The following is a 24,385-nucleotide window of genomic DNA, read 5'->3' on the forward strand; positions in this document are numbered from 1 at the left end:
CATCGCTGGTACAGTAGTTTGGGAAAGCAATTATGGACTTGAGTCGTGTTCAAGAAGGAAGGATACACGCATCGGGATTCAAACAACAACTACTGCTCATAAGACAATTACCAAAACCACTACACTGTATTACACAATGTTATTACGGCTTCTGAGGAGTGTGTAATATGATTTCACCCTGGAAGAAGAGCATGATGCTGTTCCATTTCATTAACTAGATGGTCATTTCATGATCTACACACCACCTGACCTGATGCTCAGGGCACATGGATCTGAGTGTGTTTAATACTGTCATGTATACATTCTATGAAAACATCTATAAATCACTCAACCTGATCGTCAACCATTTGGAAACATCATAATCCAAGTGTGAAAATAAACCCTGTTTCAGCTGGTAAGTAGCCTTGTGCATTAAACATGTAAAACATATGAGAGGCTGAGGCTCTACCAGGGGGCTCAGCCTTGTTCTCTGATGAATTGGATTTGTGTAATTTCCCTGATTTTCTAATACAATGAGTGCAAGAGGTGTCTGTCCCATTAATGACACTCCTTTGTGAGCTGCGCATCTTGACCCCTATTAAAGCACTGTCACTTGGACAGCAGATGGTACCGACACACACACACGCACAGAAAGAGGAGTGGCCATGGCAACAGACTCATAATGGCTGGCCTGGTGTGTAGCGGAATCACTCGGCCTAATTTGTTAAGTACCACCTCAGTATATTTGATTTAATCAGTCTATTCAGTGCACAAAACAAGAGGCATCAAATAAATCCTCAGCTGCCCACACTGACAGTGGATCAGACAGCTTCTTTAGAAACTGGGTGCCGGTTTAATGGATGAACATTTTCACACTTTTCTCCCCGTGTTGCGGCCTGTGTTGGATTAAAACTTTAAGCAGTTCATCGGAGCTGCTTGATTTTTCAGATGGCTTGGATATTAGCGTCAATACAATTCATTCAGACGTACGTGGGCTGATTGAACATCACTGAAAAGTAACCTAAGCTGATTAAGCTGAGGACAGATTTTTTGAAACTCCACAGATGTTATACTAATCTTTATACCTTACCTTGAACAGTGTTTGTTTAGAACGGAATACTAAGACAACAGACAGCAGAATAAAAAAGGGACAGATGATTATGCTGCTTTATATTTTGAGGAAGAGTTTCTCCCTGTGCAGCAGGTAAGTGATGAGCATCCACAGTGCAGTTCCCCGCAGGCTTTGGAGGAGCCACTCCCAGAGGCCCTCCTGGAAACACATCTCCCACCTGAACGGGAAGCAGAAACCCAGGAGAGAGTGGCCAACATATGCAAAGATGGAGTGCACGCCTGAGGAGGAGAGACAAACAGGAGTTACTGAACGGGAATCTTCGGTTTTAAAGGAAAGGTTCTATATTTTATCTGTGTTTCTGTGTTAGGGTAAGCAGCGCAAACCTCTGAAAGCTTTCCAAAGAAAATTCAATTTTACATTAATCATCTCAAACGCTCTCTCTGACTCTGACCAAGAGTAAAGAAATAACCAGAAGAAAAGATGGAGGGCAGCCAGACCAAATAGTGATTACAACACCTAGAACAACAACACCGACTTTTGGTCAGATTCTGAGAATTTTAGCATGTTTAATGATGTAAAACTGCAGTTTGGTAATTGCTGTTTCCCGAACTACTTCTGGGAGGTCATGAGCACACGTTAGCTCAAAGCATCACCAACTATGAGAATAAGACCCTGGTTGAAATATACCAGAATCTTCCTTTACACCTGCATTAAATGATATTTTGACTATACTTTGTGGCAGCATAAACAAGCTATGAATACAACAACGATGTATCATCATCTTTAAAGTTGATATGGCTAACTTGTTAGCCTGTATACACATCCTGCAGATACAACAAAGCAACGTTAGCACTCCTTTGGAGTCGTGTTTCAGTCCAGCTGGTGAGTGCAAGTTCAGTAGTCTCCCTCTCTCTGTGTGATCCATTTTTAATATGAAAATTAACTGCTGCTGTTTTTAAGAAATTAAACACGTTGATACACAGGATTGGAATACATTTTTCAATGTGGTGAACAGGTGCAATCATGAACGGAGCATATAAACCAGTATAAATACACTGAGCCTTTTGATTTGTGAATAAACACCTGGGCACATGAATGGCTGTCCAACTCACCAGCCCTTCATATCAGTGACAAAGTACATGCCTCCAGGCAGCAGAAAGGAGAGACAGCCCATACGCATCACGCAGGACAGCAACCAGGAGAAACAGACCATCAGCAACACTTCACAACGGCAGCATTTGGGCATCGCTAAAATGTCAGTCGCACGGTGTGAACAAGGGTGTAAAAACACAGAGTCTGTCAATCCTGTTCTGCAGATAAATAACACCCAGGGGTCTCGAGCCAATCCAACAAACTGCAGGACAGTGCGCTGGATTGGTCCAAAGCATCAGCAGTGGATCCTTGGCACGTGCCCCGTGGAGGCGTGCCAGCCAGCCATGTCCCTGTCTGCTCCTAAGTGCAAGAATGTTTGATGTAATATCATCTGATGTAAAATGGCTGCCTCCTGGAGCCTCTTCGCACTGGGCTTTTTTATTTTTTATCGCAGCTGAAGTGGGGCCAAAAAGGACTCTTGGCTGGGAGTTAATTACTTCTAGACATCCAGGCAGGGACTGGTACTCAAGAGCTCAATAACCTGTGCATGATGAACAGCCTATAAAAGCCAGGCAGGTAATGGCAAGGGATGAGCACAGCGTTAGTGGGGGCCCCTGTGGAACATCATGAAGAATTTGCTTACACATCACAGATGAAATGGTATTCTTCCTGCTGCAACATTAAAATGATTCACATCATATTAAGGGGAATGTGGGAGTGGAACAAATGCACGGGTCGTAAAGTAATCTACGTCTGAGGTAGCAATTATGCTGTATTTCATGCAAAATCATTACAAACATTCGTCAAGATGCCGTGCCTTGTTTTTCCAAAAAGGCACACGACAGTTTGGGAGCAGTTAGACTACACTGTGGTTATATAGATGCTTTTCCCAGAGCCCGATCCCGTTCCATCACACAGAGCTGGTAAAATGTGCAGTGAGTGCTTCTGGGGTTGAGAGGATAAAGCGTCCTTTATTTTGCTGGCCGTAAGGAAGAGTGATCATTTTGGGAGGATGTGTAACCGCTCCACCTCACACTCCTTACAGGCCGGGTGATTATTTACCGTCTCAGCTGTCGTTAGAGGTAAGTAAACGCGTGTTTTAGCAGCCTTGATTTGTGCCTGTTGGAAACCCATCCTTTCTTTTGTGAGGAAAAGTGGCTGGATTTAGAGGGTCAGGAAGCACTTACCAAAGGTTTTTATTGACAGGTATAAATCCTCCGTCTCGTGTGCACTTAGAAAGGATGGCTGAGGAGATTCCCTAAGGGTGGAAATGAAACAGATTTCAAATCGATGGAGGGCGATAAAGCAAGCCGCATCGGGCTGCTAAAACCTGAGGCAACAGAATCAAGCGAGTCCGGCAGATTAAACGATTATCTGAGAGTCACATGAACCAGGTCCATCAAGTCACACACACGGTGTCGGACTGCAAACACGCCAATGTGACCATCCACACTGGAATGTTGTGCCACCTACAGAGTCCCCCCAATCTGAGGCCAAGTTGACTCCACAGCCTTATTAACAATGAGACTGAGGAACTGGGTATGATCTGATGAGCTAATGATCAATAAAAGCTTTTAATCTCTCATCTGTTCACCTTTAAATATATTTAGATACTTGAGGAAACATTTTGTGCTCCACAGAGAAACCCAAGACAGTGGATCAGAATCCAAACACGCTTGTTAGGTGGAAATCCATCATGTGTATAGATGACAGAATCGATGATGTGGAAATAGCCTAGCCGGGGCTGGACTGAGCCTCCAGGCTATCCAGGCAGCAGGATGTGGGATGGGGCTGGTATGTGGGGCAATCGCTCAATTTCAATCTCTCACTTCTCGAGCCTGATCGTTGGACTTTAATTAACAGGGGCTGTTGTTTATTAGGAGGAAGATGCATGGCCGCTCCTGAATATCAATCCACCACGGAAAGCACACGGCAGTGAACTGCGATGTAAAATCTAGCCTGCCGTTCATTCTATCAACACTTTCTGGCTCTTTGTGAAACTCCTGTGCGTAATGTCAATCCTGTGGTTGGCTGCGTGCAGAAATGAGCTCCCTCCTCCGCTGAGGAGACCTGCTAATGTCAAGAGCACATGTCTGAAACAAGAGGCTGTTCAGCTCTGGTTCCTGCCTCCCCTCCGAGGCGAAATCGTATTAGAAAAGTCAATATCAAGAGCAGGCCAATCACTAAAACTAATTTTGCTTTCTTTGTTGGTAAAAACACTTTGTGGGACTAAAAATACATTTAGTTACCGGGAGTCAAGAAGAAATCAAAGTAAATGTACATCAGGTGAACACATGGGGAGAAGATACGCTGCATTCATACTTCACTCATGGTCTGTATCTGTTCCCAGAATCAATACATAGCACAGCGCCCTGTCAACCATTGCAATGTGAGAAAATCTATTATATTATTATTCTGTTTTGGTTAACCAGGATTTTAACTTCTTGTAACGATCCATCACTAAACACTTAACAATCCCAAATATAACGTCTCTAACATCATAATCCCGAGCAGCATCCACATCATCTATGTAGCACTAACCGGTGTGCCACGAGAAACAGCGGAAAAACATAAAAGCCTAATGTTTATTTATTTCGTCATGTGTTACTTTATCACTCTGTGCCTCTGGGAGAAGCCAAATGGACCCAATTTATTTCACCTCCCTCCAGTCACTCGCTCCACAATGATGGTCAATAAGATGCAACACAAGGAGATGTAATGGGGAAATTTGTCACTGAAGAATTGAGGTTAATGATGTTAAATTCTCAGCAGAATTTCAATTGTTTCACACATATACAAGCAGGATTTTTCTTGATTCACATACACAAAAGACACCTTCCTCAGACCTCCTGATGCTTACGCTGGATTTAGCACATTAATATTGGACCTCTTACTATTCTACTGGTAATCATACTTTGGTCCAGACTGAAATATCTCAACAACTACATTTTGTACCATATTTCCTCTAGTAGTGAAAAGGTTTTACAACTATTGAATTGATTAGTACAAAATTTGGTACAGACCTTCATGATGAAGTAATACTTGTGACTTGTGAGTAGAAAGTAAAATGTTTCCACATCTAACTGCTGGATTGCTTTAACATTTAGTACAGACATTCACGCTCCCCTCAGGATGAATTGTAATAACTCAATACTTTGGTTAATGACCAGCTACTGGCCAAAGTAACCACATTCCCATCAGCCTCAGCTCATTTTAGCATGCTAACAAGCTAAACTATAATGATGAACATGGTAAACATAGCTGCTTAACATCAGCATGTTAACACTGTCATTGTGAGCATGTTAGCTTTAGTTCAAAGCACCACTCTGCCTGAGTCCAGCCTCACAAAGCTGCTAGTGTGGCTTTAGACTCTTAGTCTTGTTTTCTTACATGCTGAGGGTTTTTTTTTTTCTTCTTTTCAGAAAGTCTGGGCCCCATTGTGATACTGGGCATGAACGCTGGGGCTATCTGGCTGTGATATTGGGCTAAACACATAAACTTGACACAACAAACCAACATGACAGCTGTAGTACTGATACGAAGAAGTTAACGAATGAAATTGTTTCTTTAAGAACCAAACGGAGGTGGTTTTAGCACATTGGTTAAACAGTTAACATGCCGGTCTTAAAGAACCTAATATTTAAAATAGCTGAAAAGGCACAGTAATATACAAACAACCACATCAGTTTAAACTAATGGGATCAGTTACTGTTTCTGTGTATTTTTCTCTGGCTGCATCTACTGGCCCCTTCTTTTCATCCTGCACAGTTTGATTTCAAAGGCTGAGTGATGCAGCCAGCTCCTCCAGCTCCATCATCGCTCCAGGTCAAAGGACTGCCAGTTCAGGATGTCTGCCTCCACAGCATGCAGGCTCCTACTAACCCCGTTTTGCAAACGAGCTACATCTCTGCAGCATCTCACTGTACGTACATAAAAACAGCGTCCGTGCACAGTTCAGCAAAGCCTGACCTTTCTACACGGATATCTGTCAATCTCGTTAGAGCAGACTAACAGCCTCATGTCACAGGTTTAGAAATGCAAACTGGGCCATCTCGTATAACACCATGCTTGTCCCTGTGGGACACATTCCTCGTCTAAATGAAATAGGGGCCAGCTTGCCTCTTTTCGTATTTTGAGACCACCCAGAAGGAGCACCGATCCAAAACAAATACGAACTCAAAAGCTGTCTGAGCACATTCGTAACGAAATGTCTCTTTCTATTCTGGGTTTGAATGAACTTCACAATGTATTTCTATTACACCAGTTCATCCATTAGTGATGAGTGGTGTACCAGTTTTGTCACTGGTGTCACATTCTGCCACCGTCTGCAACACTGTCATTACTGTGCTAAAAGTTTTAGTATAATTAAAAATGTGCTGTCCTGTGGCTGCAGGCAGAGGGCGACACACATACTCATAGAACTCGAGTTGTATCTAATAACCACTATTTTCCTCACTATAACACAGACTCTGATAACACAAAGATGTGAAAGGTAACATTACTAGCAACACGAAAATTTCTTTGTTGTTGGCTGCAAGAACCAACACAAAAATCTTCATCTGGGGAAGTGATCCAGTGGATTAACTTGATGGAAATGTCCCCACGACAACAGCAAGTGGAAAACTCTGAGCTACGTGCATGCGCTAATCAGTTTATTTCAGAATACTTTAAGGGCTGATACAAAGCAGGATTCACTTCAAAACTGAGGCTGAAGGATGGATCGATACTGAAGTGCTAATGTGGCTAGTAGCATCTATTGTGGACCCACAGGCTGGAGCAGTGTTGTATTTAATATTGAGGGACAGTCTAGACAAACTGTGTGAACGTTAAGCTTCATTTTAAGTAAAACAAGTCAAGGTTTCATGTTGCATTTTGTGTCAATGTTATCTCCACACGAGCTCAGCTGGTTTTAATGCGACAGGAAAGCCTCCTCTGCTGCGTCGGTGTGTGTCTGTTGCTGTATGCAAATGTACTTGATAGACATGCCCCATGGTACACTGACTATTGTACTTATATAATATACTTTGGGTTTTCTGCCAAATAAAATGATGCCTAATCCTCCCCCTTGTCTAACTCTGACAATGAATCACACTGCATTTACTAATTAACCTACATTATGGGGCAGCTTAGTCCTTCCAAAACACATATAGGCCAATAACTCATTTACATTCCTATTTGGAGCCAATAAACATCAGTTTTTAAATTCTTTTTTTTCTTTCTTAAGACATGTTCCCTTGAATTGATAATTGACTGAAAAGAGATCATGGTTTGTGTGGGGTAGCCCTTTCATTTCTGTAATACCGGGATAAAATACTGTCACTGTGAAGAACAAAAAAAAAGGAGAAATTCCTTATTATCCATGCCATCATGGTTGGTCTTCAAATGTTTGATGAGATTTAGTGCGCAGGTATAAATGAATTAATCATGCTCTTCATCAGATGCTACTGATTGTGGTAGCCTGCAAGTAATATGCACAACTCCTCTAATCTAAAACCACAGGTGAGACACAGGCAATGAGAGACAGTGTGTATCCCCCTGAGGCGCTGGATACCCAGGTCTGCCCGGAAACACTGCCACACATGGATGTTGTTTAATCGTGCTGAGATCACGCACATGTCCTCTACTAAGTCCTGCTAATGAATGGCTGCGGCGGCTATGACTAATACCCGTGTGGCTGGAAAACACGCTGCAGAGTTTACCTGCAAGGTGGAGTAAAACAGCAAGAACATAACAGTGCTCAGCTCCGTTTGAGTCATAGACGCAGAAGATGTTTTAAGGGACTCGTTGTCTTGGTTTTCGAATGATCAATTAACTTTCATCCTCGTGTGTTAAAAACCTCCACATGATGTAACGTGCCAGGATGACGGCCCACACTGGGGGGTCGATAGAGGTTGTGGATGTGTAGAAAATGATCATTGGGCTGTGGAGGAGGAGGCAGAGATAAGCACAGTCACCACAACTCATTCAATCGTACATTTAATGAGAAATACCATGTAAACACCAACGACCGGTGTGTCTGTGTATTTGTCCTTGGGTAACTGAATAGTCCTGGGATGTGGGTGTCAATGCTGTGTCCCTGACGAAGCGGTCACATTTCTCCTATCCTGTCGAGCCAGATGTGCGATGTAAGTCATCCACACCCTCTGATTAATTTGGTGATGATAAATATGTTTCAGCCGAGGACATTAGCATGGGCGAACACAGAGGAGGGCAGCGGACACCTGGCGCGTCGTCTAAGACTCGCTGAGTGAGGGGCTCAGTGCTAACCGCCCACTGGGAATTGAGCAATGTGGCTGCTTTTGCATGGCAACTTCCCACAACACAAACGGATATAAGCGACACTGTCGCCACCAGAGACTCCGGTTTAAACAGCAAAAGCTCTCTCCTCATTTTCTGACAACGTTTTGTCAGTAAAAGAGAGCAGCTGCACACTTACAACAAGGCGGGAAAAAGTCTCACTGTCTAATATACAACACGACTTTATTAACAATCAGCACTGCTCTTCTAGGTCTGGTATAGACATTTAAAATTTCTCAGTTTAATAACAAATATTAATGTTAAATGGATTAATTGTAAGAAATTCAGTATTTTCACTTACTGTACTTCTAGTAGTATCTAGGGTGACATTTTAAAAATGCTGATATTCTACAGTGAAAAATAAAAGACATTTATGAAACACAAAACCAGCAAATCTTTCCAGAAACTGTTCCAGGTTATTCCCTATGAATTCCCTATTTATTTGAGTTTCACAAATGCAATGTCAGAAATCATAAAACCAGATGACAGGTGTCCTGGCCCTTTAATTAGCCTTCATAATCCTTCAATAAATAACCTTTTAACTAAGCTAAACTATGTATTTGCAACACAGTATCATGAGGAACATTAATCCTGTTCCAAGAAACAGGAAATATGGAACTAAATGATGACAACAGAATAATATGGACACTTTAAAGAAACTCTGACATATTAGAAATATTCTTTTGCCACTTGTTGAATCATACAGGAGAAATAAATGATCCATATTACCAGAATCCCAAGAATTGTACCCCCAAGCCTCTGATTGTACCCTGAAGTCCCCCCTGGGTCAAAGGTTGTTTTAATGGTTTTAATTCCACCTGCAAGGTTTCATGATAGATAGATTAAAAAAAAAAATAACTCTGCATGAAAAGGATCTTCTACATGTGGGGTATTTGTACAGGTTATCACCAAACAACCATCTCTTAATGTTTCCTGCTGCGCCTCTAGTACAGTTAAGGTGAAGATCCTTGTCACCGATTCCCCCAGCTCCCAACCAATCTCTGATAACAAGTATAACAGTATAATCAGTATTAAAAGAATAGGAGCTTTCATAACATTCAGAAATTAGGTATGAAGGATCAAAAAATAAAACAAAATTCAAGGGTCTAAAAAATGAATTTTAACAACAAGAGACACGTTTGACCAAAGGAAGGCAGGTTTTTCTAACTGATGATAAAGATCACATCCTGTTTTTAAGCACTGTATGTATTTCACAATCCACTGAAAAGTGAAGACCAATCAGACGTTGGTAAAAAAAAAACAACACAGGAGCTGTAGGAAAAAGAGCTACAATTTGAACTTGCGGTAGTGTAAAACTGATGCCGTGCAGGGTTGCAGAAACGGGGAAAAGCCCACACAAAAAGCAGCACTGAGCAGAAGACTCCGAGCAAGGAAGATGGATCCTCTGCCTCCGCTCCTCTTATTGCACATGACAGACTGAGATTGGCTAATTATGCCCTCTGAAGCATCCACCACAGGCCCATAAATCACTGCAGTTCATAACACCAGCAACACAAGGTGCACACTAACACCTCGGCTGCAGCGCAACAGCCCCAACTGGAGATTATCTCAGCATGGAGAGATGGGTGAAATTTACACTTTTAGCATATGTGTACAGTGGATTAATGCGTAGATTGGACTCGGTTAGTTACACCTTTGCATGGACCTGCTTGGGGGCAGATGGGCGCAGGCATGAACAAAGTGATTCAGAACCAAAGAGTCTCCAGCAGGATGAAAATCAGCCACGTGGACAATGAAGGAAGGCATCCTGCATCATACAGTATACAAAACTCACTGGAGGAAAATAGTACAACACAAATACAAAAATGCTCATCATTTTTACACTTTTACACACAAGATTGAACTATATTTTGGTGTATGTTTGGCTAATTATCCCATCAATAATTATATATATAAATAAAAAACACTACACAAAAAAAATTCAAAGGTGCACCTGCACACTAGCTTACAATTGTGTTTTCTCAGGTTGGATTTCTTCTATTTTTCCCCCCCTGTAACCACAAACTAAAGTGAACTTGACAGAGCTGCTCACCGCTGTCAGTGGGATTTCTTTCTGGCCCCAGAAAGTCTGCAGGAGAGACAGAACAAACTATGTGAAGCCCAGACGCTGCAGCACTGCAGGGATCCTCAGCCAACACAACACACAGCCTGAACCCTAAACTGTGCCACGAGGTATACATGAACTTACAACTCAGGTACAAGTGCAGATTTAACTCAGTGGTGCAAAGATATTCCTGCTGACTGGAGCAAATAATAAATCAGGGAATTGATAAAACTGAACATGAGAACATCTTCTCAATCATTCCACGCCTACTGCTTCCTGAAGGAGGAAGATGGACAGCAGGGCACACTGGGAAACGGTGTCAGCCTTCAGGATACGGACATGTCAAGAATGTGGGAAGCTAATCAAAGATTCCCAGTTATCTCTCGATCTCGACAAATTGGGGAGGATAGGATTGGCTTCTGGAGATTGATGGTAATCTACACATTAGTTAATTGAAAACCTCTTTGCCGCACAAAGTGCCGTAAAAAACAGCATAATCCCAATCATTGATCCGGACAAATCAAATAAGAGGAGGAAATGTCTCCGTTCACAGGAAAAGAGGAAGCTCTCGTCACACATTTGTTAAAACTGCAGGTTACACCCCCACCAAGATAATTTACTCTAGTCTGTCCCCCAACATAACGGTCACTTAAATAAAAATCATCATTTTAAGGTGAACTGCAGGAAGCTGTAACATCTTTTGTTTCACTTTCTGATGAATTTACGTGGGTTTCTGTGTGAAATCGAAACCCTTTTCGACGTTCAATATCATTTAAGGAAGTGAAAGCACTGCTGTCTGCCTCCCATTTCTGAGCACTTTCAGTGATAGATTGAATAAAATAATGATTCCATGGTGGAAGTGAGCAGAACTGAACAAAGCCATCAGAAAGTAGAGCTACGAGCCGAGCCAAGAACTTTTCAAAAAGAGAGGTTTTGGTATTTGAACATCCTCTGAAGGCTCCTCAACAGCGGGGCTTCAAATCTGACTCTCTGACCTCATCTTCATTTGACTGAACTTTTCCTGTAACTTATCACCATCCGAAAAAAAAGAATAAACACTGTCAAATGGTCAGAGATAAAATCTTGAAAACACAATCTTAGTTTAAGCACAAGAATTTTAAAAAAATATCAACTTCTAAGAGAAACAGCCACATTTTTTAGCTTCACCACAAAGGGTTTATCTAATGGAATCCATTAAACCAACAAATTAGTGTGTAATTCTTTAACTGACATGACAAAATGAAAATAAATCAACCAAACTGGGGCATCAAGGTCTTTAACACTGCGTTGACAATGACTTGGACTTTCAGCCATAGCGGCGTTTGTTTGAAATGACTCACAGTTGAAGTCAAAGGTTAACACCTTCCTCTGTCTCGTCTCACACTGAAGCGGTTTCACATATTGAGCTGATATGACTCCATTCTCTGATTAGATCAAACTCTGCGACTGAACTGCCAAGGACGTCCTTGGAGACAGAGGGCAAAGCTGCAGTTTATGGTAAAAGTCACTGTGCTGTTATGATGGGCTCCAGCAGCAGCCTCTGCAGCAGCTGCATGGGGCTGAAGGCTGTAACACTATCTGTTTGTAATTGTCCATTACCGCAGTGGTTGTTTTTGCTCAATCTGCCTCTGTTAAACATCCCCTGGTGCTCGATTTTTAGACTGCACACACAATAACAATATTTTTGTTAACCCAGTTACAAAGACATCCACCCAGGAAAGTCCATTAGCGCTGGGGATGGCTAATGTGTGAGGGGCGCCCTGTGCAGCCCCAGGTGGACGATGAAATGGGGATTTTCAGCCTGCTTCCCCTCCTTTAACCCCACAGCCCTGCAGCTTTGGCTTTTACACAAATCTTTATCTAAACACATGTTTGATGTTCCATGTAAAAGCAAATGCAGCTTTTTTTTACTGAGTGGCATTTTTCAAATGAACAGGTGCATTAACACAAAAAAAGCCTCTTTCTGTTCTCCTTTTTCAGCATATGTTCCATAATAAGTGGACATATTATTAGACATGGCAGAGTCTGGGTTTTAATAACTTCCCCAGTACAGAACAAGCACATGAGCATTTAATGCATTTGTTCCATTAACTATCACATGCCGCATATTTTGCACCTACACGGTTCATTTCTTGGAGAGTAGTCGAGGGAGCAGAAGCCGAGCTTCGGGAGGACAACTGTCCTCCAGGTGATTTCGTGCAGCAGCTGCAGGCGGCTAACTCCTCTCCTCTACTTCTATCTGAAAGCCAACACCACGTTAGTTCCAAAAATAAACACAAACCTGAAAGAAACAACTCTATTAAAACATGCGGCGCAAAAATATACATATTTGTGTATATCAAAATAGCACTGAAACTATCTGACAATCCCAAACCAACCATGGCCTGACAAGATCCGCTTCAACAAATCCAGGAGCGTACATTAGTTCTTGCCCTTTTCTAATCTCTGCAATCCAAAAGAACTACAAGGCAAATTAAGAACAATGTTATGTCCTTAAAGTGCTGCTTCCATCATTAACTTTCCATTTTGAAAAGGTGTGATTAATAAACATCTTCCCTCCTGTGACAGTAGCGGCCCTGCAGCAAAGAGAAGATTAATCAAACCACCCCTGAAATCAATACACCCTTGTAGATGTGGCTAAGAGGTTATTATAAAATTTAAATTGAGAACACCCCTAAAAGATCACGTGGATTTCATAAAGTTTGCAGTGACATTTTTAGGTTTTTTTCTAACTTTCATTTACCTCGGGAGGAGGGATTCAGCTGTCTCTTTGGGTGAGAGATGCCTTGCTCCAGGGCACCTCAGTCCCTGCTCCCTCCCATATTCTCCCAGCTGCCATTTACACACTCATCCCTCCTCCCTCTCGTCCCCTCCCTGGTTGTTAATAACAATAAAAATGTATGGATCGTGCCTTTGGTTTGGCTCCTGTGAGGCACGGCATCCTGTGTGTTTGGTTTAAGACGGCATTTATCATAATTAGTGACAACGGGTCAGAAAATGTGGCAGACATGATGAGGAGAGCGCTGCCACTGAGTAACTGCCTTGAGCGAACACATTCATTTCACATCTGGCTGCATGTGAAAGAAGGCGTACATTAACTTGAATCTGCTCCTCCCATGAAACGGACTGACCACTGAATGCATGTTGAAAGAACCAGCCGCTTCCTCCATCGTAGTTCACAAAAACATCACAGTCAGGGCAAAACTACTAACACAGCACAATGAGTAAGCACTATAGTAGACTATATGCCAAGTCAGTAATAACTGGATTAACCTTCATGCTTCAACCTTCATGCAAAACGTTTTTTAACTATTATAAACATATGAAATCCAGAATAAAACATTCACATCTGTCTGTTTTCTTACAATCTAACTAGAGCATCTGATAGAATACTAACTTTTGAATTCAAGTTAAAGGGGCCAGAGGAGGGGCCTTTTATTCTGTCACACTCCAAATGCAAGTTAATGCAATCTAAGCATTATGAATCACTCAGGAAATGAACACTTGTCCTCTGGATCTCCTCAAGCAGGAGTGCTGACTAAAGACTTTGTGCCTAATATATGATACACTTTATACTTTAGCACTGGCCAAGGCTGCTGAAACACCGCACACGTGATGGAGTGCTTCACTGAATCAGACGCCGGAGAGAAAAAGGTGTTTGCTTGTATGTCAGAAAATGGGCGGGGGCCATTACACAACACCAGCTTGCGTTGCGGGGGAATGTAAATGGCTGCGTGGTCAAGCGGCTGCAGAGGTTTTCGCTCCGAGGCAGATTCCGTCCTTTCACCCTCTTAAACGCTTGAATTCATTCTTATGATTCGTGTGTTATTTAATCAAAAAGACAAAAATATATCATCAGGGGGTCTTTAAGAGTCATAACAAGATTAGGACAACCTCTAAGATCAAGACTGTCTGATAAGGTGCACTGTATCTACCTCTGCCTCCTCTTGTTTTTCTGCCCAGATTCAATTAAGAGGTGCACCAAAGCCATTACTGCTCTTTTAGCCCCCACCTGCTGATACAAGATTTCAATCGGCTACTATCATCTCAAAAGGGCTATTAAAGTAGAGTAAACCCTGCTGCATGTGTCCGTGTACTCTCTCTCTCTCTCTCTCTATCTCTCTCACACACACACACACACACATACACGCAGGCTATCATTTAAATTTTGACTAACATATCCATTAGTCGCCATAGTGACAAAGACAGAGGTTAAATCACTAGCCAGATGAGACCTGGTGAAAATCACTGCAATATCAGGGCTTATTGGCCATCTTTTTAATCAAAACACTCTGGGTGTGGGATTTTGAATGAGAGCTCCACTTCAGGCAGATTACATTACAAATGCCACGCACACGTGACACTGGAGGCTGCTAATTATGATTTAGGGAAACGGTGCTTAATTAATATGATGTGCGCTGAGATCCATTTGTTTTATGTTGCACCAAAGTTAATGCAAGATAATGTCCAGGTTGAAGCACCCCAGGCTTGTTTCCTGGTTCCTAATCAGGTTGAAGTTGTAAATAACCCTGTGAAGCTCTCCATTGAACATTTGTCACTTCAGTAACAGACTTAATTCATGTCTGGGAATAAGTATTCATGATTTATAGCAAACAGATTACAGATAGACGTGCCTTTCCTGCAGCAGTGACATCTGGTTATGAGTCACTGATAGACACTTTATGGACTTCTTTGATTTGAATCACTGTACATGCATTACCAATTAGAGCGTTAGCTTAGTACATTTCCCTGTTGCAAATGGATAGTTACACTCTATCGCTGCAGAGTATTGAGTTACCTACTATGCCGGCCATATCAAGTGCATGGACACCCAATCTAGTCATAATAAATTACTGCTCGAGTGGAAATGGACAGGTTCTTTTTTTGTGGCTGAACTTCAAGGTATATCTGAAACTGAATCAGAGGAAAACTTGGAGCTTAGTCAAAATAAGGCTCTGAATGAGTCAGCCACCTGGTGTTAAATGGAACTGACAATCCATTGTTTTGCTGTAATAGTTGTTCCCTCTGTTGTATAGCACTGCTAACTACTGACGGTGCGATTTTCCACAGTAAGGAAACCGGCGACAGGCTTTTAGCAGTGCGGCACAAGATTAAAATCCAAATCCTTTTAGAAAAATTAACGTGCAACCGTACCCTACTGTTCTCTGTATATCATGTCAGTGAAGCCTGAGCAATGGTCAGAAAAACCTGTCGGCTCAGAGGAAAAGCCTTTTGCCTTCAGAAATGTCTCAGCTTTTATGGCAGATGACTGATGTGTCTGTTCTCTGTAGAAAGTTGTTACTTATCAGGGCTATGGATCATAAGTCACAGGGCTGAGGAGGCACACGCAGCGTTAATCTTGAGCCCTGAGTCACAGTTTGATTAAGGGTGTTGTCAGGTATGAGAAGTTCCAGTATTACCATTCAGGACATCAATATTCCACAAGTGTCTGTAACCCCGGAGTGACATTTCAGATAATAGGATTGAACAGGGACTGCAGGAAGTGTAACTGAAGGGAAATGAAATCGAAACGTATCCGTTCCTTTAACCTTTGCTAATTCTGCTGGAAATGTACTCAACCAATTCAGCTCCCAAACTAAATAAAACTATGTGGTATTTTGAATTCAGCTCTCACATGCACAGTGGTTTCAGATGGCTTCTCATCCAAAAGCAAGCCGCAGATGGAGGAGATGCCAATCGTCTGCTGGATGCTGCCTCTGTGCTGCTGGATTTCCTCTCGCTCTCCATTTTGGCAGGAGATCTATGGCCGTGTGGATGTGTGCTGATATGTTGACGGTATTATTACATCAATTATTTGGCAAGGGGGAGGTCAAAGCCACACCAGCATCCTGTTTCCAGAGAGGCGTGCTTTGTGTCTACCCCCAGGCCACAATTAAGGCGAGCAGGGAGCCCAGATTCAATCACATGCATCACTCCTGTCCAACAGAAACACACTGTTCCAAACCCGAGATGCACTGATATCAGAAATCATGCCCAAAGCTACACCGCCTGATAACAAAAGCTTGGGGGAGCATGTGGCCAGACTGTGACCCCTGTAATTATTCATTATGCTGGGCCTGTAGATCTTCATCATGCCTCAGACTGCTCTAAAAAGAATTAGCATGTGAACTAGCCGCATGTGGTGAGAGACTGATAAACAGGATGGTTGCTGATGGCATACATACCCTCGGAAAGCGTCCAGTGAGCGCAGACGTTTTGGGTCTAGCTTTAGCGGTATTGTGCGCAGCTTTACAACCATGTGCTCCATCCTGTGGAAACAATGAGGGAGTAGACAAAATAATGACACAACTTTTGAGTAACTAAAAGCCAGCGTCAGTCGTATGAGGTCATATGGCAAGTATCAACTCTTGTTAACTCGCTGTATGTGGTGACTGTATGTATGTGATGAATCCCTGTTCTTTCAACCTGTGACTGCTGTTTCTCTTTGTCATTACATTTCATTTCTGTTCGCATTTGTTAGCTTTTTCAGGACTATTCAACTTAACATATTAAAGAAATAATATTTACTGATTTTTGGGGGTAAACACCACATCGAGGGCCTCATAAAGTTGATGAGGCGAACATATTTGCATATTCGTGTTTCTGGTCACCTGATGTACATAAATCAAACATTACTCAACTTTTAGCTCTGTTTTGGACTGCACCGACCCTTCAGCTGCTAAATGTTCCACTACTTTCACTCATTAGCTGCTAACTTTGTCGGTCTGGGTAGCATGCAGTGGGTTTAGCTGAGTTTTTTGCTAAAAACTGCTGCCTGCTTTGCTTGGATTTAAGATTGATACCAGCTTTAAATAATTTTACTTTTTTCGACTGTCAGAAGCTCTCTAAGTTGCCTCATGTTGCTTTGAATGCTTAAATATCAAAGCACTGATTACGAGGGCTCTTTTTCTGCTAACTTTAAAATGGCCCTCTTCTGAAGCAGTGATAATTCTAATTCTAATATAATAATTATAATTATGTTATAATCAAAGGCCTCTCTCTTGAAGTGGTCACAATGTTTTATGTATCCTCTGTACTTTAACTTTAAAAAACTGAAAAAACTTGAGAGGCTGAAACAGAGGACACATTAAGTTTAAGTTTATTTACTTTATTGATCCCAAGACTGGGAAATTCTTCTCTGCTTTTAACCCATCTCTGTTGAAACACACACACATGCAACATGCACCATGCAGTGAAACACACACAGGAGCAGTGGGCTGCAATCAAGCGCCCGTTCACCAACAACAGTTTTACATAGTGTTACTGAGCCCATGCAGTAATATCCTTCATACAATCATGTGACCACAAAGTGGTGAACCTCGCTCCATCCAAATTTGTGAATGACTGAGCCTTTCCAGGAAGCTCCTTTCATACCCAATCATGATACTATCAGCTGTTACCAATCAACCTGTTAACCTGTGGAATGATCCAAACAGGTGTTTTTGGAGCGTTCCACATCTCTCCCAGTCTGTTGTTGCTCCTGTCCCAACTTGTTTGAAACATGTTGTTGCATCAAATTCAGACATTAAACATTAAATATGTTGTCTTTGCACTGTTTCAACTGAGTGTATGTCAGAAATGATTTGCAAATTATCACATTCTTCTTTGACTACTTTTCAGAACTATAATTGTTCTGAGATGTAAAAATGTTAACAAAAACGAAACGTCCAAATAGGCACTGGGGTCAGAAGTGATGTTGGGCATTTCTCTGTCCTGGGTCATCCTTGTGCTGTGTGGCGGTGACTCTTTTTCCCTCTGTCTGTGAAGGCAGCATTGAGATGACTCTGGCCCGTTGCCCTCTCAGTTGGATTAGCCTGACTCACTGGCCTCCACACGGCAGTTTAAAGAGCCAGAGCAGGAAGACACCAGCACTAATATGTTATGATGGATCTGCATGCCATCCAGACAGCATATGGAACACAGAGACATCTTGCTTGGAAGAATAAGAGGAGCCATTCATGCTCACCAAAAATACACAGCAGCTCTTGCCATCAAGGAAGATGATTGGACGGATACGACGCTCTATCGCTTCCATGTAAGTCTGCTGTACAATTGGCTCTGCTAACATTTATATCAATCATTCCATTAGTGTCTCCCAAATGGCTTGATGACTGGAGTCTCAGAGCAATTTTGGTATGCATCTCTGGCTGTGTAGTTGGCCAATGAAAATAATGCAATGTAACTGTTGGATCAAGGCAACGCTGACTTTTGCTTGCGAAAAAAGCATCAGAAGAAATAAAATTAGTGCAGTTGTTTCCTCTCGTGCTCTTCTGAACGCTTTCATTTCCAGGAACAGGAACAAAAATGTTCGGCAATAAAGACAGCAAATAAAGATATAAAAAAACCCTTTCATATGTTTTTCTCACGTGTTCATTTTGATGAACAAAATTACGGTTTCAATGCTGCATCCTGAAGATCTTGAGATGTTTTATATGTCTGTGACACTTCCACTTGGGTACTCATTTGATGGAAATCATTTGATTAGTTTATGATTTATCTGAATCTAATCAAACAAATCATGCATCTGTGTCATCTCATTGCATTTCATTAGGACATTAAATCTAATGCATTCATTAGAAGCAGCATTTTACTTACATTATCCACCGAGTACCGTGGGCCTTGGCAGCAAATGGTCTGAATAAATTTTGATGTACAACGCCTCCTGTAAATGGGACAATAAGTTTGAGCTGCCTGGTTCTGATGGAAGAGTAATCAGCACAGGATGATATATTCATGGTGGATGATGTAAAAAACACATGGGCACCTGTAGATGAAGGGTGCCACAACGAGCTGCCACCAGAAGAGCTGGAAAATAAGAAAAGGAAATGCTTACAAATGGACATTGTGTACTCACTGTACGTCATAGACTTTCTGTCTGGAAGTCCATGTCAGGAGCTTTATACTGTACATCTCTATCAGAATAGGATCTGACTGGGGATAAAAGGCCTGATTACCAGTCCAAACTGTCTGCTTTACTCGCCTCTGGCCTCCCTTGTGGCTCTCTGTCAGTCAACCAGCGTCAAAGTGGATCCCTCAAGTGACAAACAAGGACCTAATGGAAAACTCCTGGTTGATCCATCAACTCATCTCAGTCACGCTGGGTAATCTAAGCCTGCAGGCATCTGAAAAGGAAAATGTAAGGCTACATTGGGACAAGGATGAGGAAACAAAGGCAGGGGGAAAGCGCTGGAGGGCATCGTAGATAGGAGCTCGATGATGAGGTTTACGGGCACAAATACTGCAGCTGAGATTTTATTTGCTAAATAAATCATGAAATCTACCTCGATCATACAACGTGAAATGGGGTAAAGCTTATGGATTCATTGTTTAGCAAACAAATTGAACAGAAAGCTTATCCAAAAGCGTGTCTGCATCACTGCATAATGTATGTAGATAAAAATGTTAATAGAGATATTAGTGTAACGTAAATGATGCTAAATACCACTTCTTCTCATTTCTATCTTCCTTTTTGCAAACAAAAACACAAGTTTGCTACATTACTGCGCACCCATCCGCAGCAGCAGCACTGAAAAATCAGAGAGGCATTTTATAGCTGTGCTACTGATTATAAAACTACGGCATAACACACAGGCTCAAGAGATATCAGCATGGCCTTCTTGCGTCAAAGAACAGGAAATAAGGGGGCAGTGTGCGCAGTGTTTGTCTTGTGTGGAAAAACAAACAAAAAGAAGCCATTTTAACCTGAGCTGAATCCACACTATGACATCCACTCTGAGCAAAGAGTGGACACTTCACCGCCTCGGAAAAGTCATGGCATCTCTGGCGTCCACTCAAAAAACGCCATAAAGCTCTCAGCACAAGTGAAACAGCACTGCAGCAACGACGCTCGTTATTGTCAGAGTACATTTAAAAATTAATTGAGGCATTTCAGAACAACCAGACCAGTTTATCGATGCGCTTGCCAAAGTCGAAAAAACACTTAATAGCAGTCAATATTGTGGATTTGTTTGTAAGGATTAAGGCCTCAGCAGGTGACCTGTGGTTTGTGGTACAATGCAGAATACAGTACTAACAGGATTAAAGGGTGGATCTGATAGCAGCTGCATAGAAACATATCCTTGAAGAATACCGCGCCCATCAAATGACCTCATGAAGCCCCACGGCAGATCAATCTAAGGCGCTGAAGTAAACTTTGAAATTCCCTAACAGGGCAACTCTAACCTGTCTTGAGCTGCTGACCAGACCATTACTTAAGCTGAGCAAGTCCTATGGGGAGTTTGTATAATCACCGGTCTGTGGAGCTAATGGAAGCTCATCATACTGTGAGGGGTGCAGTCACACTGACCATATATCTGCTTGGATAATGGCTACTTGGCCTTAAAAGTCTGATCTACAACATAATCTGCAATATTGTTAAGTAGAGTGTACATTATGGAGAGTGACGCTTTCAAAATCCCATTACGCCCTAATCCTTCCACACTCCCTAATGTATTACCCACAATCCTCCACGCGCCGAGCCTGGCCTTCAGAACAAACAGAAAAGCTTTTCTTTTATCCCTTTTCAAGAAAGCATGTCTTATCTGATCAATACACATCATGTCCCAAGAGACGGATGAGAATTACTGCTCAGTAGATGTGGACAAGCCGAACGATTCTCCACTTTGCTGACTCAATTAAATAGAGAGTGGATCAAAGGTTTGGCCTGAGCCTGGACGTATGTTCTTTTACTGTCACCAAAGCAGTCACGTTCAGGCTCAGTGCCTTATTCAAAACTATTTGACTGATTACTGAATTTCATCATCCTGTATTCGTCCTCAGTGTTGTGCACTTGTGTTTGCGTTGCTTGGTGTGAGTGCAGCTGGGATTACTGGCGGCTGACATCTGGCTCCAAACAGAGAAATGACCACTTTCTCCACATGTCTGACTCCACCTGAATCCAAAACAGTGAAATATTGCAACGCTTCCCCTTTAAAAGCACATAAAACTACATGCCTTTTTTTATTCCATTCCCTCTGAAGTGATATGTCCTTACCAGCCGACACTAAATTACCTTTTTCGTCCACTGCTGCTGTTTTCCTCTTGACCTAACTGTAAAAAACAGAGTCTTCTCATGTCTTTCTGATGGTTTTACGACACCAATGAAGCTCAAGAGCACCACCTAGTGACTTAAAGTGCACCCCTCTGTCCTCTCGTCATCTCCAGTTTCAGGCCCCAAAAACATGCATTACACGCTCCTATTGATTCACTGTTGGCATGACATACTAGCTATCACTTGGAGTGTTTTCTCAAAGGGGAAAAGGAAATCAATAGCTGCACAGTCTGGTTAGAGACCTCAGCATTGATCTAGGAAGCTCAAGACCAGACCTCTGAGAGGGCCAGAAAAAGCACAAGAGGCTTGTCATGTTGCAACCGAATCTCTGGCTCTGTGTTTACAGGTGACCCCCAAATGGAAAACTCTGCCCTGGTGTCTTGTCAGTCCTGATTGTTTATAAATATGGCAACTGTCTCCACCAGTTAACATCCCCGCTGAGGTTTCCACAGGACATGTAGCTTTGAAGCTTTAATGAGCCCTTTTCATCAATATTGGAATGTCAGGCCTTATTAACCCCAAAAAGGCTCCTGATCAATACCCTGCGAGGTAGTTTAAGGGAGGGCATCACTCAGGTCCAGAAAGCAGGTCAGGATTACTCCCCCAGTCCTGTAAATAATCTCACAGACTGCTGATGCAATCATCAGATGCCACGACACTATATTACGTTTGGAAACAAGAGCAATACATCCCCATGGGCAGAGTTAATATGAGTAAGCAGGAAACAAATCAGCATTGTTACGTCTGCAGATTGTCGGTGAAACTGACAGCGGGTCTCATGTTGATGCTTTGTTGGAGTGTTAAACTTGGTCAGGGTGAATTTAGTGCTGATCACTGCAGATGCATTGTTGTTGTTGGGTTTCACAGGAAATAAAATGCAACTAAAATTATTGCCACATGATTGTATGCCTTTTGCCAGTCGTGGTGAAGACTTTGTAGGAATTTAATAAAAGGTATTTAGTGTATTTTCTGAAGAAAAATTAGAGAGTTTAGTCACATGGTGCAAAAATAATCACCTGAAGCTCAATATTAGCAAAACCAGAGGAACAGGAGGCCCTAGGGTGGAAACATACAAGTACCTTGTGAATGGACTCACAACACTGACGACCTCTTCAGGAAGGGACAGAGCGGACAGTTCTTCCTGAAGTTTCTATTCATTTTACCCATTAATGGGAGTTGTTCCTCATCTGAGACGAGGGTCTAAAGACAGAGTGGGTTTGCTGTACAGATGGTGAAGTCTCTTGAGGGACATTTTTGATTTGTGATATAGGGATATATATAAATGAAACTGACTTCACTTTGTTAACCTTTGCTGTTATTGTTCTGCTCTATGTCCATTTGTGTGCAAGTTCATGGAGAGAAACAAGGAAAGTCAAATTCGTTCACAAAATGTGAAATATGGTCACATTCTGCCTTCTGTTCCTGAGTTATGGTTTTGAATTATGGTCAGAAAAGTGTTTTTACAGAACATTATGATGTTACAGTGAAGCTGACCTTTGACCTTTTGGATATAAAATGTCATCTTTTCATCATGTTATCCTGTGAGACATTTGTGTGAATTTTGTCATAATTAGCGTATAAATTCTTGAGTTAGGGCCAAAAATGTGGTGTGTGGTCACTGCGACCTTTGACCACCAAAATCCTAGAGTCAAAGTGGACATTTGTGCCCAAGTTTGAAAAAATTCCCTCGGGGCGTTCCTGAGATATTGCGTTCGCGAGAAAGGGACGGATAGACAGACGGACAGAAAGCCTGCAGCCATGTCACCGGTGCAGAGGCATAAAAAGATAAATGTACATTTGTCACAGGCCCAGATAGGCAATGTGCAGGGCAACGGGTTTATTTATCTGACATTCCTGTGCTCTTTGCTTCCTCCTTGTGAAATAGGGTGTCCTCTACCCAGCTCTCTCAAAATCGTTCATTTGAAACAATCTAAAAAGGACAAATGATCCTTCAGGAGAACTGTGAAAAACTGCCTAGTAAGACCTTAACTTGTGACAATGGCTCGCAAGTAGAAGTTGAATTGTTCCCTGATGACATCAGGGGAAATCTGGACTTCAGATGTTGAAGAGAAAGACTGAATTACAAACTGAAGATGTGGGGATTGAAAGACACTGCATTACTTGGCAATGGAGATGGACTGAGACATTTTTTTATATTGCATCCTAGAAAATGCACAATCCAGTGTTTCACACTGCTGACTTGTTCTGTGACTAATCTGACTAATGCATATAAATACGTATCTTTTTGGAGAACTTACGTAATTTTGCTTACTTAACAAGCAGAGAAACCTTTACAAACAGATAAAAGGAGGGAAGAGACAAACGGAGACACAGCATACTGTATATTCTCTACTTGTAGCAGCACTCTGACCAGTCTTTAAATCTATGCAGCACACAAAGCACACAAAGCTTTCTGTACATCATAAATATAAGACAGCAGAGAGCTGTAGAAGATCACTAACATCATCGAGATCTGGCTCAATACTATTGACTGAGTGAGTTCTCATACTACTGACATAAAGCTCAATTTTAACCTCAATCATGGAGGCCAAACACTTGCTGTCATAAGAGGCTAAGCTTTGGTCGATTCAAACTGTAACTACAGCAACATTTTTGACTGTTTGGGACTGAACAGAATGATCCACGACAACCACTCACAAATCCCAGAAGACTCACTTGAATTTAAATGTCCACCATAGGTGCTTGTTACAGGAATAAACACAGTTAGGACTTGAGGCAGTATCCTGGGCTTGCTGCTTGAGAACAGCAACCTCCACTGCTCATCTTTACAACACTGACACCAACGTAAAAAGCAATCAAAGGGGAGCAT

General features: G+C 42.0%; 1 protein-coding gene across 1 annotated transcript; it reads right to left on the reverse strand.

Moving 5' to 3' along the window:
• Window positions 1–1,147: 1,147 nt before the first annotated feature.
• Window positions 1,148–16,773, reverse strand: si:dkey-192p21.6 (uncharacterized protein LOC565246 homolog). Its single transcript, XM_041948055.1, is given in 10 exon segments — window positions 1,148–1,329; window positions 2,135–2,250; window positions 3,334–3,401; window positions 8,000–8,016; window positions 9,323–9,441; window positions 10,477–10,599; window positions 12,619–12,786; window positions 13,633–13,690; window positions 13,693–13,709; window positions 16,691–16,773. Coding segments are annotated over 10 exon segments (951 nt in total).
• Between the last annotated feature and the right edge of the window lie 7,612 nt (window positions 16,774–24,385).

The sequence above is a fragment of the Chelmon rostratus genome, chromosome 11 (genome assembly GCF_017976325.1).
Source record: "Chelmon rostratus isolate fCheRos1 chromosome 11, fCheRos1.pri, whole genome shotgun sequence".
NCBI lineage: Eukaryota > Metazoa > Chordata > Actinopteri > Chaetodontiformes > Chaetodontidae > Chelmon > Chelmon rostratus.